Here is a 12,950-nt window from a genome sequence, read left to right on the forward strand (position 1 = left end):
AATAGTGCAAAACCCTAAAAAAAATAAAAACAAAACCTAGATACAAAGAGATATATGGTAAGAACTCAACATTCAACTTTTCAAAACTTGCCAGCAACAATGGTGGCTGGACAAAGAGGGAGATGACTAGTAGGGTAAAAAAATAAAAAAAGTGAAAATGGAAAAGTAAAAGAAGAGGGAAGAAGGAAAAAACAAGATGAAAACATGTTGTAAATGCCAAAGGGCATTTTCGTCCAACTTTTACTGACAAGACCTCTTTTGTCCCTCGTTGATAATTTCTTAAAAGCATGGTTCCTGTTGATAATTCCGCCTAATTTTTGTCTCCTATTGGTAATTGTTCCAAGAAACTAAAGAGACCGAGAGAGACTAGAGAGAGGGTGGTTGATGCATTCACTTTCTCCCAACTATGGTTGGTGTATCAGGGTCAAACTGGGAAAAGAATCTCGCCGAGTTCACTCGGTGAGCGTTTGACTCGAGCCAGACTTTTGAGGTTCAATTTTTATTTTTATTTTTTGGGAAAAATAACAGATACACACCCTCAACTATGGCCAAATTCCACTTCTAACCCATGGTTTCGAAGTTACCAAAGAGACCCCTAAACTATCCGTGGATTTTTTTAACATGACGGAGTGGACGGAGAGGAGGAATGACTATAATGCACTGGTCTTCCCCAACTAAAAATTAGGATTTTCATACCTGAAAACTGAAAATTAGGGTTTGATTCAAACCCTTGTTTATTTATTAGCACAAACCCTCGATGTAGGGGTTGTATTTGTCTTCATTCACATCATTATCATGCTTTGCACAGAAGCCCTAATATTTTAGATTTTCTTTTTTATTAGAATTTTTTCCTTCAAATGTGGGGTTTGATGTAGCCATGGAGTGGGGTTTCATTGTCTGCGGTGGAGGTGACAGCTGTGGCCGGAGATGGCGACGGCGGCGGTGGGAAATGACGTAGCCCTAATCCCTCTGCCAATGGCTTAAAACCAGTAACAAGGGTATTTTTATCTTCAAAATATTAATCATGGTTAGTTTTAATCATTCCGTCAAGTTAAACTAACGGACCGTCAACAGAAGGGTTCTACTTAAAAATGTCAGAAAGTTGAGGCGGTGTCTTTAGGACCTTCGATACCACGGGATTAGAAGTGTAATTTGGCCATAGTTGACGGGTGTATCTGTATTTTCCCCTCGAGAGGTCGAAAAACAAGCATACTTACCTTTTTCTCCCAAATTTTATTTAGTTGAGCACAATCAAAACATCCAAGGCCATGTTTGGCAACCATGAATTTTGTTTTCATGGAACGTTAGTTTACAAGTGGTGAGAAATGAGCAGGAAGAGTTAGAGAGGGCATGATTGAGGTTATGGTGTGAAGTGGTCGAAAAAATATGGAAAAAAACAATTATTTTGAGAAGAGCTTAAGCCTTTAAGGTGCATACACAGCCCTTGCATCTGTGGCTAGTATTCCTCATATTATAAAATGATCAACTTTAAACACATTTTTTTTCTTTAAATTTTTTTCAGACTTGGTTCCTCGAATGGCCGGCGGATGAACCTTAAGCTTGCATACACTTTTTGTCAACACCCAAACAAGAGTGTGTTTCATCACCAGTGTAGAAAATGGGAAGATTTGTACAAGAAATGTGTTTCATCACCAGTGTAGAAAATCAACAGCATCAGTTATGGAATGAAATTTATATACAAGAAGCTACAAAGAAATTCCCTTGTGCTGTATTTGAATCCTAAAAGTAAAAATGGCCTCCATTTCAACATCACAAGTGTCCAATCTATCCCCTCTTCATCAGGCCTCATTCTCAAGAACTTCTTGATATGAGGCTTTTGTCAATGGAAACTAGTCCTGTGGGGCATCACCTCATCCCCCTTCTCAACTCTAGTCATCATTAACTGTAAAACCTCAATGCCAGATAAGTAAAATGAGAACTGGAAAAAAACAATTTCTGGAAAGACTAGTGATTGTTTCTGTGTAGCAAGTAAATGCTACTTTTGCTGCAAATTACAAAGGGTCCCTATGTAATATGGTATTATTTTTCTGCAAATTATATGCAAACCAACTCGGACTTTTTCCAAACTTTGGAATGCTTACCTTCCAATCCTTGAAATCAAACCTGAAAACAAAGTGATAGTAAGTGATCTCCCCACTCGCAATTGCCTCTGCAGTAGGAGCATTTCGTGGTACTGATGGACGCCAAAAGAAACTTATATTTAGGAAGAGTTTCATGGTATAGAAGTAATAAAAAGTGCCTAGAACTCTGCAGTCTGCATTCTAGAAATCTTACAGACGAGATGCATCCCATTTTCATTAACTTTTATTTCAGCTCTTCCATCTTTGACAAGGAATGAAAGGGCAAATATGTTCTCTATGGTTTGAGAAAATGAGATTCGGTTCAGTAGTAGCTTCTCCAGTTGGATGCACTTCTGCTTCTTCAAAATTTCAAACATTGTTGACACATTTTTCTGGGTATCATCAATTTTGTTTGTGCTTGCAGTATCTTCCACCTAAAGGCATTAGAAAACTATTTAAAAAGTTAAAAAAAAAAAAATCTACATTATGTGGCTCTGAGAAATTGTGATTGATTCACCTCATCGGGACGACAAATATCTGGAGCCCTCACACGCTTCCTTCGAGTAATAACCATCTTATGGGTTGGTTTGACATCCATTGGTCCAACCCTGAACAAAACCAGGGTTAGGAATAGCAGAGTGGAACTAAAAAACAGTTTTTGACTCAAAATCCAAAACGAAAGGGCCTATATCTCTTCTAGAGCAGAACAACAATTGCTGTATAGAAAAGCTCGAGGATGTTTACATGGTATGCATTCCTAAGCCTTTTCTAAAGATATAAGATGCATCTAAGCCCATCTTCATCCAGGATACAGCTTTGTGATCATTGCAACCTGCCACACCTCCGTTTTCTTCATATCTCTCTATCAGACTAGAAATAAAATCTGATAGTAGAATATCCTCAGGGTTGTGAGAGGATTTGAGGGATGAAAACAAGGTATTCACAATGTTGAGAAGGGTCTCTGCATCAGAAACTTGCTCTCGGGGTTTCTGAACTGAAAAATGAAAGCAAATATAAATAAGACAAAGGCACCACATAACATTACCATTACAGCCAAAAGCAAATATAATCACCTTGTTGATGCAGGTTTTCTACTTGGCGAATTGTCGCATAGAACTCATCCGATTCTGCTCTTGAAATTTCCTCTCCTCCTTTTTCAGCAAAATCCAATTGATTGAATTTCTGGAGTGGTAGGATTCAAAAAAGGATTTTTTTTTTTGCTGCAAAAGAATGCATGGGAGGAAAAATACCCATGATTGAATCATTGAAAGCAACATACTGCGACCTCAAACTATGAAGGTCTGTCACACACTGCTGGCTACTTGGAGTTCTGTCACCATTTTCATTTTCATGTTCATGTTCCTGTGAACGTAATGTGGCAACTTTCTCAATCATTTGCTCTTGATTTAGACCGTTAGTTTCGATCACAGTTCTCTCATTAATCCTCAAGCCTCCCATGTCCACTTGCAATTTCTTATTGTAACCTGCATTAAGTAACCAGATTTTTTTAAGAATATGCCTACACAGCTTTTAGCAGGAAAAAATTGAATGCAAATATCAAAATCTTCTCATTGCGAAATCAATGTGTAAATGATGATACTTATAAGCAAACCTCACTCACTGAATCTAACTAGCATGCCCCTTGAGTTCAATGCATCTAGTCTCATATCCAATTTCCAACTGTTATGAATAAAAAATCAATTTCCAACAATGTTGTGCTGTTATTTTATTATTATGCATTGCTTAACTATCCCAGTTTTGTCATTAACCGGGAAGTTTCCCATGTCCACCTGCATTAAGTATCCATATTTATTTAAGAAAATGCCTACATAGTTTCACCAGGATTAACCTGAATGCAATTATCAAAATCTTGTCCAAGCAACATCAATGTGTAAATGCTAATATTTCTAAGTAAACCTCATTCACTGAATCTAACTAGCGTTCCCCTTGAGTTCAATGTATCTAATATCATACCCAATCCCCAACTGTTATGAAAAAACTCAATGTAGTCCCTAAGTAATGGTGCAATTTTACAATTATGCATTGCTAAACTACATTTCTGGAGCTATCGTTATTAAGTGGGATTAGCCCCTATTGCTTACAAGTCATATGTATTACCAAACCTCTATATAACGGAGTTTCGGGTATAGGTAGTTCCAAGGGAGACAAATGTAGTCCTTCAGCTTGCTTATTTGGGTATGTATGTTTCTTCCGGTCCCGTTTTTAATATATACAGCTGTGCATTGTTTGGCATTCATCAGTCATTTTTATTAACAAGTTTACCCCAACTCCTTGGCAACCTCGAACAAATTGAGACAATTGAGCTGAATGTGTTTCCTTATACTTTGATTATTCTCACAAGGGGTATCAACCCAGGACAACTATACCATGCGTGTAAATCACTAGGGATGGATGCATCCAATTGTAGATAACACAAGTTGAGAAGACACTACTCATAAAATTCACATGTAATGCGTATTGAAAAAAATCATATATTTTTTGTCTTTGTTTAAATGCCCGGTCAGTGTTGCGTCGCGTATTGAACAAATCCAATGTAGATTTTTATGGGGAGGCAATGAAAGGAAAAAGGGTATTGGTGAGTTGGAAGAGTGTGTGCCTACCTGTTAAGAATAGAGGTTTGGGTATTAGGAGAGTGAAAGAATTTAATCATGCCTTGTTAGGAAAATGGTTATGGAGGTTTGGGGAGGAAAATTCTCAGTTGTGGGTTAGGGTAATTGGGAGTAAATATGGGTGTAAGCCGGGGAAGTGGGAATCCAATAACCAATTCAAGAAACAAGGTTTGACCGTTTGGCGTGACATTTTGAAAATGTCATTTGCTTTTCATTTGAGTGTTAGGTTTAGAGTGTATTCGGGGGCTCGGATTAAATTTTGGAGGGATGTGTGGTGTGCTGATGAGCCTCTTATGAGTTTATTCCCGGATTTATATAGTGTAGCCGTTGAGAAAGAGAGTTTTAGAAGGAACTTCTTTGATCGGGAGCTAGAGTCGGTTGCCCAATTTCTTAAGCTTTTAGATGGTTGCTACATTAAGAGAAGCGGTTTGGATAAAAGAGTATGGACTGCAGAATCTTCTGGTTTTTTCTCTGTCAAATCTTCCTATTTCAGCTTGTTGCCTTGTAGTGTATCCTCCATTTCAGCCGAGGTATGGAAATTTCATTGTCCGCCTAGAGTTGGTATCTTTGGATGGACGGTATGTCGCGATCGGATTCAATCGATTAACTTCCTCCGGAAGCGCGATATGATGCTTGTTGACCATTGCCCCCTATGCTTGAAAGATGGTGAATCTGTGGATCATCTCTTCATGCATGACTCCTTTACGTGTCAGGTATGGAGTTTGATATTTCTGAGATTTGACATCTGTTGGATTTTTCCATTCTCTATTCCGGAGTTGATGCTTCTTTGGACCTTTGTGCCATGGAAGAAGAAAGGCAAAGTATTGTGGAATTTGTGTCTTCTTGCAACATGGTGGGTGATATGGAAAGAGAGAAACTCCCGTGTCTTTGAAGGGGTTGCAAAATCTCCGTATTGGCTATATATGAAAATTATTACGCTCACTATTTCATGGGCAAGAAGTTTACCGGCTTTCCGTTTTGTATCGGCCTTTGATTTATGGGAGGGTTGGAGGATTGTTTGCTTTAGTAGTGAGATCCGGCATCGGATTGTTCAGAGATGGGAGGCTCCGCCTACTGACATGTTCAAAATTAACTTTGATGGGTCAAGTATTGGGAACCCGGGCCCGGCCGGAGTTGGTGGTTTGTGTCGGGACGCTTGTGGTGAAGTTGTATGGGCTTTTTCCCGCCCTCTTGGAGTTTGTGATGCCTCGGAGGCCGAGGTGATGGCGGTTTATCATGGCATAAAAAGGCTTGAGAGAGATAGCATGGATAGCACTATTGTGGAGGGAGACTCTTTGAATGTGATTAGATGGTTGAAGGGTTTGGTGTCGCCTCCTTGGAGATTTTCTTCTACTTTTGATGAAATAGATGATTTAATTGAGGGCTCATCTATTGTTTTCAATCATGTTCAGTGATCTGCTAATGGGGAGGCGGACTCCTTGGCTAGGAGTGGGGTTAGGAGGTTGGAGTTGGAGTGGTTTGACTTCCTCCCTGAGATTTGTATTTTTTTGTTATTGTTGTTTTGTTTTCTTGTAATTTTGGTTGAGGTCCACCTCGGCCCTCTTCTTTTTTAATGAATTCATCTTGCCTTTTCAAAAAAAAAAAAAAAAAAATCACATGTAACAAAAATCTCCCACTTACAACTGACTTATTGCAATTATGCTACTGGTGCTCAATTTCTTTGTCTAGGAAAATGAATCTGACCAAAACTTCCCCTATTGTAAATCTAGTTAAACACCAGTGGAATATCTTGCCAATTGAGATATTCCCACATTTCTCACATGAAAAAAATATCCCTCTTATTTTCTTGGAAAGGTCCCATTCACAACCGTTTTCCCTTTCTGAGAGTGTGCTTATATGAATATAATTGAATTCTAGTAATTCAATTTCTATTCTGCGGTGTTTCTTGAACTTAGTAGCCATGATTCTTTATGGTAATCACCATGATTTGTGTCATCCAGTTTTCTTCAGAAGTTTAGCTCAATGACTCATCTCCTAGATCTTTATAATATGTGGTGACTTTGAGTTTATGCTGAGTGACTATCAAGTGAATAACTCCATGTATTATGAAAGCACAGTGCAATACTTAACAGCTATGATTTGTGGACACGGACACGGAGTGTCGGACACGACAACCCCCAAAATTTAGAAACGGGGACACGGCTAAATAGAAATTATATATAATCATAATTTTCGATATGGATGCGTGCGTCGAGTTTCAACAAGGATATGAGTTGTCCAACATGGCAACATCTAAAAATCTAGAAATTGGTAACGTACTTACACAAAATTATTGATTATTACATAAATACGTGTCCACACACCCATATTAACTAACACTCTCAGCAATACATTTAAAAGTGTCCAAAGGAGTGTCAACACGTGTCGATATGCGTGTCGTGTCGGACATGTGTGTCAGCAATAAATTCAAAGTGTCGGCTAAATCATAGCTTAACAGTGAATTCTGTAATATCTTTTCCTTCAATTATTAACAATAACATAACATATTTATTACTAACGTATGTAATCATTTGTGGTGCTACTAAGACAACCAATGGGGTTTACTGAGTAAAATGTCCTCTGAGATTCACCTGTTAGAAAAAACAAAAAAAAAAGATAAATTCATGATAACCTAGCCACCTAAAACTTACTCTCCAAGTCCTGCAACAGCCAACAGAGTGATGGATATAAGATTACATGTTTTATTGTAATGGAATGCATTAGGAACTATGATTTGTGGACACGGAATCGTGTGTCCAGTGTTGTGAGGATACGAGATGCCTGATACGGAAACCCCTAAAAACTAGAAATGGGGAAAGGCCCATACACATCTTACATATAAGTATTGATTACCAATCATAATTTTTAACAAAATAAATATGATATTCATTTAAAAAACTAATAAATATTAGGATTAAGCAACTATAAGTCTCAAAGAAATATGCATCAAGAAAGAGAGACCAATAGAATGCAATGAATAAATATTGGAAGAGTGTTTGTTTAGTGTTTTAGGTTTCAAGAAGGCGGGTAACAAGAAATACTAGTTAAAGAAGAGTTAATCATAAAATAAAAATTAATGATAAAAGAGGAAGTAGACACAATGTTCGATAATAAATAGTATTTCACTTGACATGATACAATAACGTTTAGCAGTACGTTTACAAGTATTGAAAAAGTGTCGATATGTGTCGACATGAAAATTTAAAGCTTCAGCTAAATTTATTTCATTTTATTTTTTTTGGTAGGTAAGCTGGGATTGAACCTGTAACTTCAAGGTTGAGATACAAAGCCTTAACCATTGAGCTGCAGGCCCAACCCTTGTCGGCTAAATCATAGGGTGGGAGAAAGGGATAGATAAATCAAAACAAACAATATAAAAGAAAAGTCCCAAAGAATCACCAATATAATCCATCTAACCGCACAAAAGGGAATTAAGCATCGTCCTTTTATTTTTTCACGATCCTCAAAAAACAATGATAAGCTATGCCAACAAGTTATTGGTCAAATCAGCCAGCATACACATGCACTAGCTTCCCATCCACCCTATTGGATGAGCAAATATTTGATATGTATATAACACTGACTTGACTTTAGAAACATCATAGAATTATCAAACTTTACAAAAAACTGCAGATGCTCTGTGGAATCACAAGCTTGTGATATGTACTTATCCTTAAGACCGTAGGAGTTATTAGTGGAAAACTTTGAAAAGTAATGTTGATTTGGCATTTGACTAACAAATACGTGCACAATATCCAGCATAGAAAATCATCATTTACCTAACCAGATTGCTCAAACATTTGCATATTAAGAAGCTGTTTTCTTCGTAAATGCAGTCTCCATACTTATCACCACCAGATGGATCACAACCAAAAGAAGAACACTGATAAATGAAATTGAGCATATTGTCCACAGTTGAATTATTCAGTGCAAAAAGTTAATATAATAAATAAACAACTATATATTCATGTCTTTCAGGTAACCGCAAGCAATGATCAACCTTCCTGATTGAGAAATCCTCATGAACTACTTTTGAGATCCATTCAAATCAAATTCTCAATACATGCACTATAAAACATGGAACTAGTTTACATGAAATCCTTGAGAGTACCTAATAAGATAAAATAAAATCCTCATCTTTCATTACTGACTTTCTAAAGAATGTAAAGATCTCATTTAATCATAGTTTCCTTAAAAAATAAGTAGAATAAAATTGGAGAATTACCTAGATCTACTTTAACAGTAGGATAAAATAAAATCCTCATCGTTCATCTCTTAATTTCTAAAAATTGTAAAGATTTCATCTAATCACAGTTTCCTTAAAAATAAGAAGAATAAAATTGGAGAATTACCTAGATCTACTGCAAAATAATCTCGACAGATTATCAGCTTTACTCTACTGCAAATCACGGACTCCAAAACCGATTATTATCCAAAATAATCTACAAAGAAGCCAGATACTCGAACCAGAAAAATACAATCTTCATTACAAACAAATAAGAAAGAAATCGAGGGAAATTGGAGAAAAAATCTTGGATCTTGATCTTACCTTGCAGGCGCAGATCTTCTAAAATGAGATCTCAGAGAGAGAGAGAGAGAGAGAGAGAGAGAGAGAGAGAGAGAGAGCGTAGAGAGAGAAGAAATGAGTATCTACAGAGGCAAAAGATGCAAACTACAGAAAAAGACGAAAGAAAGGGGAAAAACCTTGTGAGGAGCGGGGAAACGCGTTTTATAGCTGAACGGAGCCATGGAGGCGTTTGAATTTTTAAACCCACAATGACTAATGGGGAGGGCCACCACAAGTCCGCACCTAATGCCTGCCGGTCCCACCCTGATAGGATGTATCTTAGCCCTTGATAATATATGGGTGATTTTAGGGGCTTTTTAAAGTGTGGGGAATTTTTGCTATGATGTAAAATCAAATTATATACGTGCAAAGTAGGGGTGCAACTCGGGTAGGGCGGGTTGGGCTTTCCAAAACCCTACCCTACCCGAGAATTATCTTGGGTCGGGTCGGGTATAATATTTTACCGGAAAACCCGAAATTTGTAAACCCACCCCTACCCAAGATAGTTTCTCGCGTCGGGTCAGGTTTTCATTTTTTAGTGTAGGATAGTGACTAATTTTAAGAAAGTATATAAATTAAGGAGGACACTGTATTTTCATATATTTTCATATATTTTCACATAACAGACATGATCATCTAATGAAAACAATTGTATCAATATATTGGAAAATAATTATCTATGTTATTCAAGAGATATTTAAGAAAGTCACAGTACAACCATTTGAGTTGGGTCGGGTTTCAGAATTCAAGTTTTTTTTTCTTTAAACCCTGCCCTACCCAAGATTGAGTCGGGTTTTCCAATTTACAACCCGACCCTACCCAAGACCCATGATTTCTGAACCCGACCCATGTTACTTTCAGGTCGGGTCGATGCGTGTTGGGTAAAACCCGACCCAAGTTGCAGCCCTAGTTCAAAGGAAAGTAAACACAAAAACGATTATGTAATGGCGTATCGAAACAAAGAAATGGACAAAGGAAGGCTTTATCTATATACGCTTGTAGTCTGGTATTTTTTTAAAAAGTACTGTAAGGATCACTTCATAGGATGATCCAAACCATTCATTTGTTGGGTCACAAAGCAAATAGGTTGTGCCCGAAAAATCATTTCCATAGGATGATCCTAACCGTCCGATCTATGGAAATGAATTTTGGGAAATCAAGGTGGTACAATGTCATTTAAACTATTTTTTAATGGCCTATCAAATATTATTAAAAGCGGTGGCAGAAATAAAAAACAACAAATAAGGAGGAAACAGGCAAAAGAAAAGAAACAAAGGAAAGCAAAATATATCAAGGAGGTAAGAAATCAAAGATGGCTAGGCTATCCCTTTCGACACCATGCCGAGCTAATCGATCGGCATCAGAGTGAGCTGAAACAACGGATAAGGGTCAAAATGCGGCCAAAGGAAATCCTAGTCAACTCAGCACGATGCGGTCAAGTACTCATGTTAATGCAACTGAATACTCGGTTGGCACAATTATTAATCGAGAGGGTCAAAGGTATTGTTATGGACTTTGTAGGGCAACTCGGACAAGGGACTCAACACGGGGAGTCCACAATCGCGAACATAATACAAGTCTCATTGTAATTGTGCTAGTGCTTTTTCTTGGAACAGTTCTACGAAAGCACCATATACATGCATAAAGGAATCATACACAAGTGAAACAAGTTAATTTGGCCACTTAATTTGAAGATTCACACTATGGGAGTGACCTTAAATGATTATTCATCTACCACCAATTACCAAAAACGAAAACAAGAGATTCTCAAGGGATTGAGAATCAATTTTGATCACAAGTAATAATATTCTTGCATGCAATAAGAAGAAGAAAGAAAATCCCAATTGATTTCTTATAACAAAAGCTTGGTAGTGTTTCCCCACTTTAATTTCTTTGAAAATTAGTTTGTCTTTGATTTTTTTAAAAGTACGTAGAGTTCTTCATTTGTATTAATTTCCTTAGATCTGATATGTCTTCTTTGAATGATATCGTATAGATTAAGTACAATGTATAGGATTATTACCTACATTTCAACATCCCAGGCGATCATAGATCTCAAAATTTTAAAATTTGAATGGTGAGCACCGATAGAATTTTGAGATTTGTGAGTAGAATTAAAAGTATTTGTGATTCCATTTCGTTATGCAAACACACGCTGATAGGGATGTTATTCTAAACATTAACTTAATGATCCCTTTGGATCCTGGGCAATGAAAACAAAGAAAAATTCGAATTTAAACGAGATGGGTTTGATGTACCTTTCACCATGGCTTGTGCTTGAACGTGTATAATCTGACGATCCTCGTAGCTTTTCTGAGCATGGCGAAAAGCCTAGAAACGCCCCTTTGATCTTCTCTTAGCTTGCACACCAATAGGTCTATGAGAAACTTCTCAAAAGTGAACTATCTCTCTCTCAATGAGTTATAGTGTTGTGGTGTGTGGCAAGAGGGACCAAGGGTCTCTTTTATAAGCAAAAGCTCTCATAGAGCTTTCCTAAAGTGCCCAAATTCGTTTGGCAATTAAACCCTAATTAGAAAGTGCAATTAGAGTCATCTTTCCCTTCCCAAATGTTTCCAAATTCAAGGGATTTCCCTTTGAACATGAAAGGTTTCTAAATATGCAAGGCCATACAACTTTAGTAACTCTAAACATGGCAATCCATGGTTTAGAGAATCCAAATCAAAGGAAACTTTTAAGTTTAGAAACCCTAAACCTTTAGTAACTTCCAACAAGGGATTCAAAATACAGATAATACACGTGTGTGGCACTTTTTCAATAATTTGACATAAATACATTCGTGCCTGGATGAATACACACTTATGTCTGGATGAATCAATGATTCAGTCTCATAAACTTGAGTCTTTTTCACATCATCATGTATGTATAGCTCACTAATTAATATATTATATCTAAGTTTTTAGTTCATAAAAACATTTAATAGCAATAAAGAAAGGCGATTGATACTTTTTTCTGAATGGCAAAGAATTATATAAAAAAGGAATGAAACCCAAGAAATCACCCGCCAACAAGCAAAACAAATACAAGGAAAACCAAAAAGAAAGAGAACCAAAATGCCAAATCAAGACCCCTCAAGGAGGTAGGAAATCGAAGACTCACAATGACGCCCTGTACCTAACCTATCGGCCTCACGATTAGCCGACCTCCTCACGTGATGAAAGGAGCTAGAGGGTCCTGCCACTCAATCCAAAATCTCATCGATCTAGTGTGCAAAACACCAAGGATGAGAGAGGTTACCATTCAATCATTTTACCACATTCAATGAATCACCTTTCACTATTACCTTATCAATCATGCTTGCCTCATTCAGCCTGATTCCTTGATGCACAGAAAGGCGATTGATATTGGTGCTAACATGTTTTGATAACTGCACTAACTGACCTTGTCTTTTGTTATATAACTAGCTTTCAAAGGTTGCTACAATTCCTAAAAAGCTCCCAGAAGCCATTAAAAACAAAAGACAAAGTGAATCAGTGCAATAATTAAAATATGATAGTGCCAATATCAGTAGCCTAAAGAAATTTATAGAAGAATATAGGGAAATGATATCATAACCATGTGTTGATATTTTCAATGACTCATCTTGTATTTTAGTATTTAAAGCTCTGTCCAAAAGGTCATTTCAGTTCCCAAAAGCTCTCAGAGGCCAATTTA

The 12,950-nt window shown here is 37.1% G+C and overlaps 1 protein-coding gene across 5 annotated transcripts; it reads right to left on the bottom strand.

Annotated features, from left to right (window-relative positions):
* Nucleotides 1–1,536: 1,536 nt before the first annotated feature.
* On the bottom strand, nt 1,537–9,396 carry LOC143860926 (non-structural maintenance of chromosomes element 4 homolog A-like). Of its 5 annotated transcripts, none has more exons than XM_077371805.1 (8): nt 9,261–9,396; nt 9,064–9,110; nt 3,332–3,565; nt 3,155–3,232; nt 2,826–3,075; nt 2,599–2,689; nt 2,296–2,515; nt 1,537–2,194 (listed from the first exon to the last, which is right to left on the bottom strand). In XM_077371805.1, the coding sequence occupies exons 3-8, from the start codon at nt 3,537–3,539 to the stop codon at nt 2,013–2,015; spliced, it is 1,029 nt and encodes a 342-aa protein (XP_077227920.1). In that variant the 5' UTR covers nt 3,540–3,565; nt 9,064–9,110; nt 9,261–9,396; the 3' UTR covers nt 1,537–2,012. The 5 variants fall into 5 exon arrangements, with proteins under 5 accessions (XP_077227920.1, XP_077227912.1, XP_077227934.1 ...); XM_077371797.1 differs by having other exon boundaries at nt 9,064–9,153; nt 9,261–9,394; XM_077371819.1 differs by lacking the exon at nt 9,261–9,396 and having other exon boundaries at nt 1,537–1,903; nt 2,103–2,194; nt 9,064–9,247.
* Between the last annotated feature and the right edge of the window lie 3,554 nt (nt 9,397–12,950).

Source organism: Tasmannia lanceolata, unplaced genomic scaffold (assembly GCF_043159265.1).
Source record: "Tasmannia lanceolata isolate RefF3 unplaced genomic scaffold, GAP_Taslan_0.1 ptg000003l, whole genome shotgun sequence".
In the NCBI taxonomy this organism is placed as follows: Eukaryota; Viridiplantae; Streptophyta; class Magnoliopsida; order Canellales; family Winteraceae; genus Tasmannia; species Tasmannia lanceolata.

Coding starts and splice junctions, on each gene's coding strand:
- LOC143860926 (XM_077371813.1), bottom strand. CDS start 3,539: ATGGGAGGCTTGAGGATTAATGAGAGAACTGTGATCGAAACTAACGGT. Junction 3,076..3,154: donor AGAAAACCTGCATCAACAAG/GTGATTATATTT, acceptor TTCATTTTTCAG/TTCAGAAACCCCGAGAGCAA. Junction 2,195..2,295: donor AAATGGGATGCATCTCGTCT/GTAAGATTTCTA, acceptor GGCGTCCATCAG/TACCACGAAATGCTCCTACT.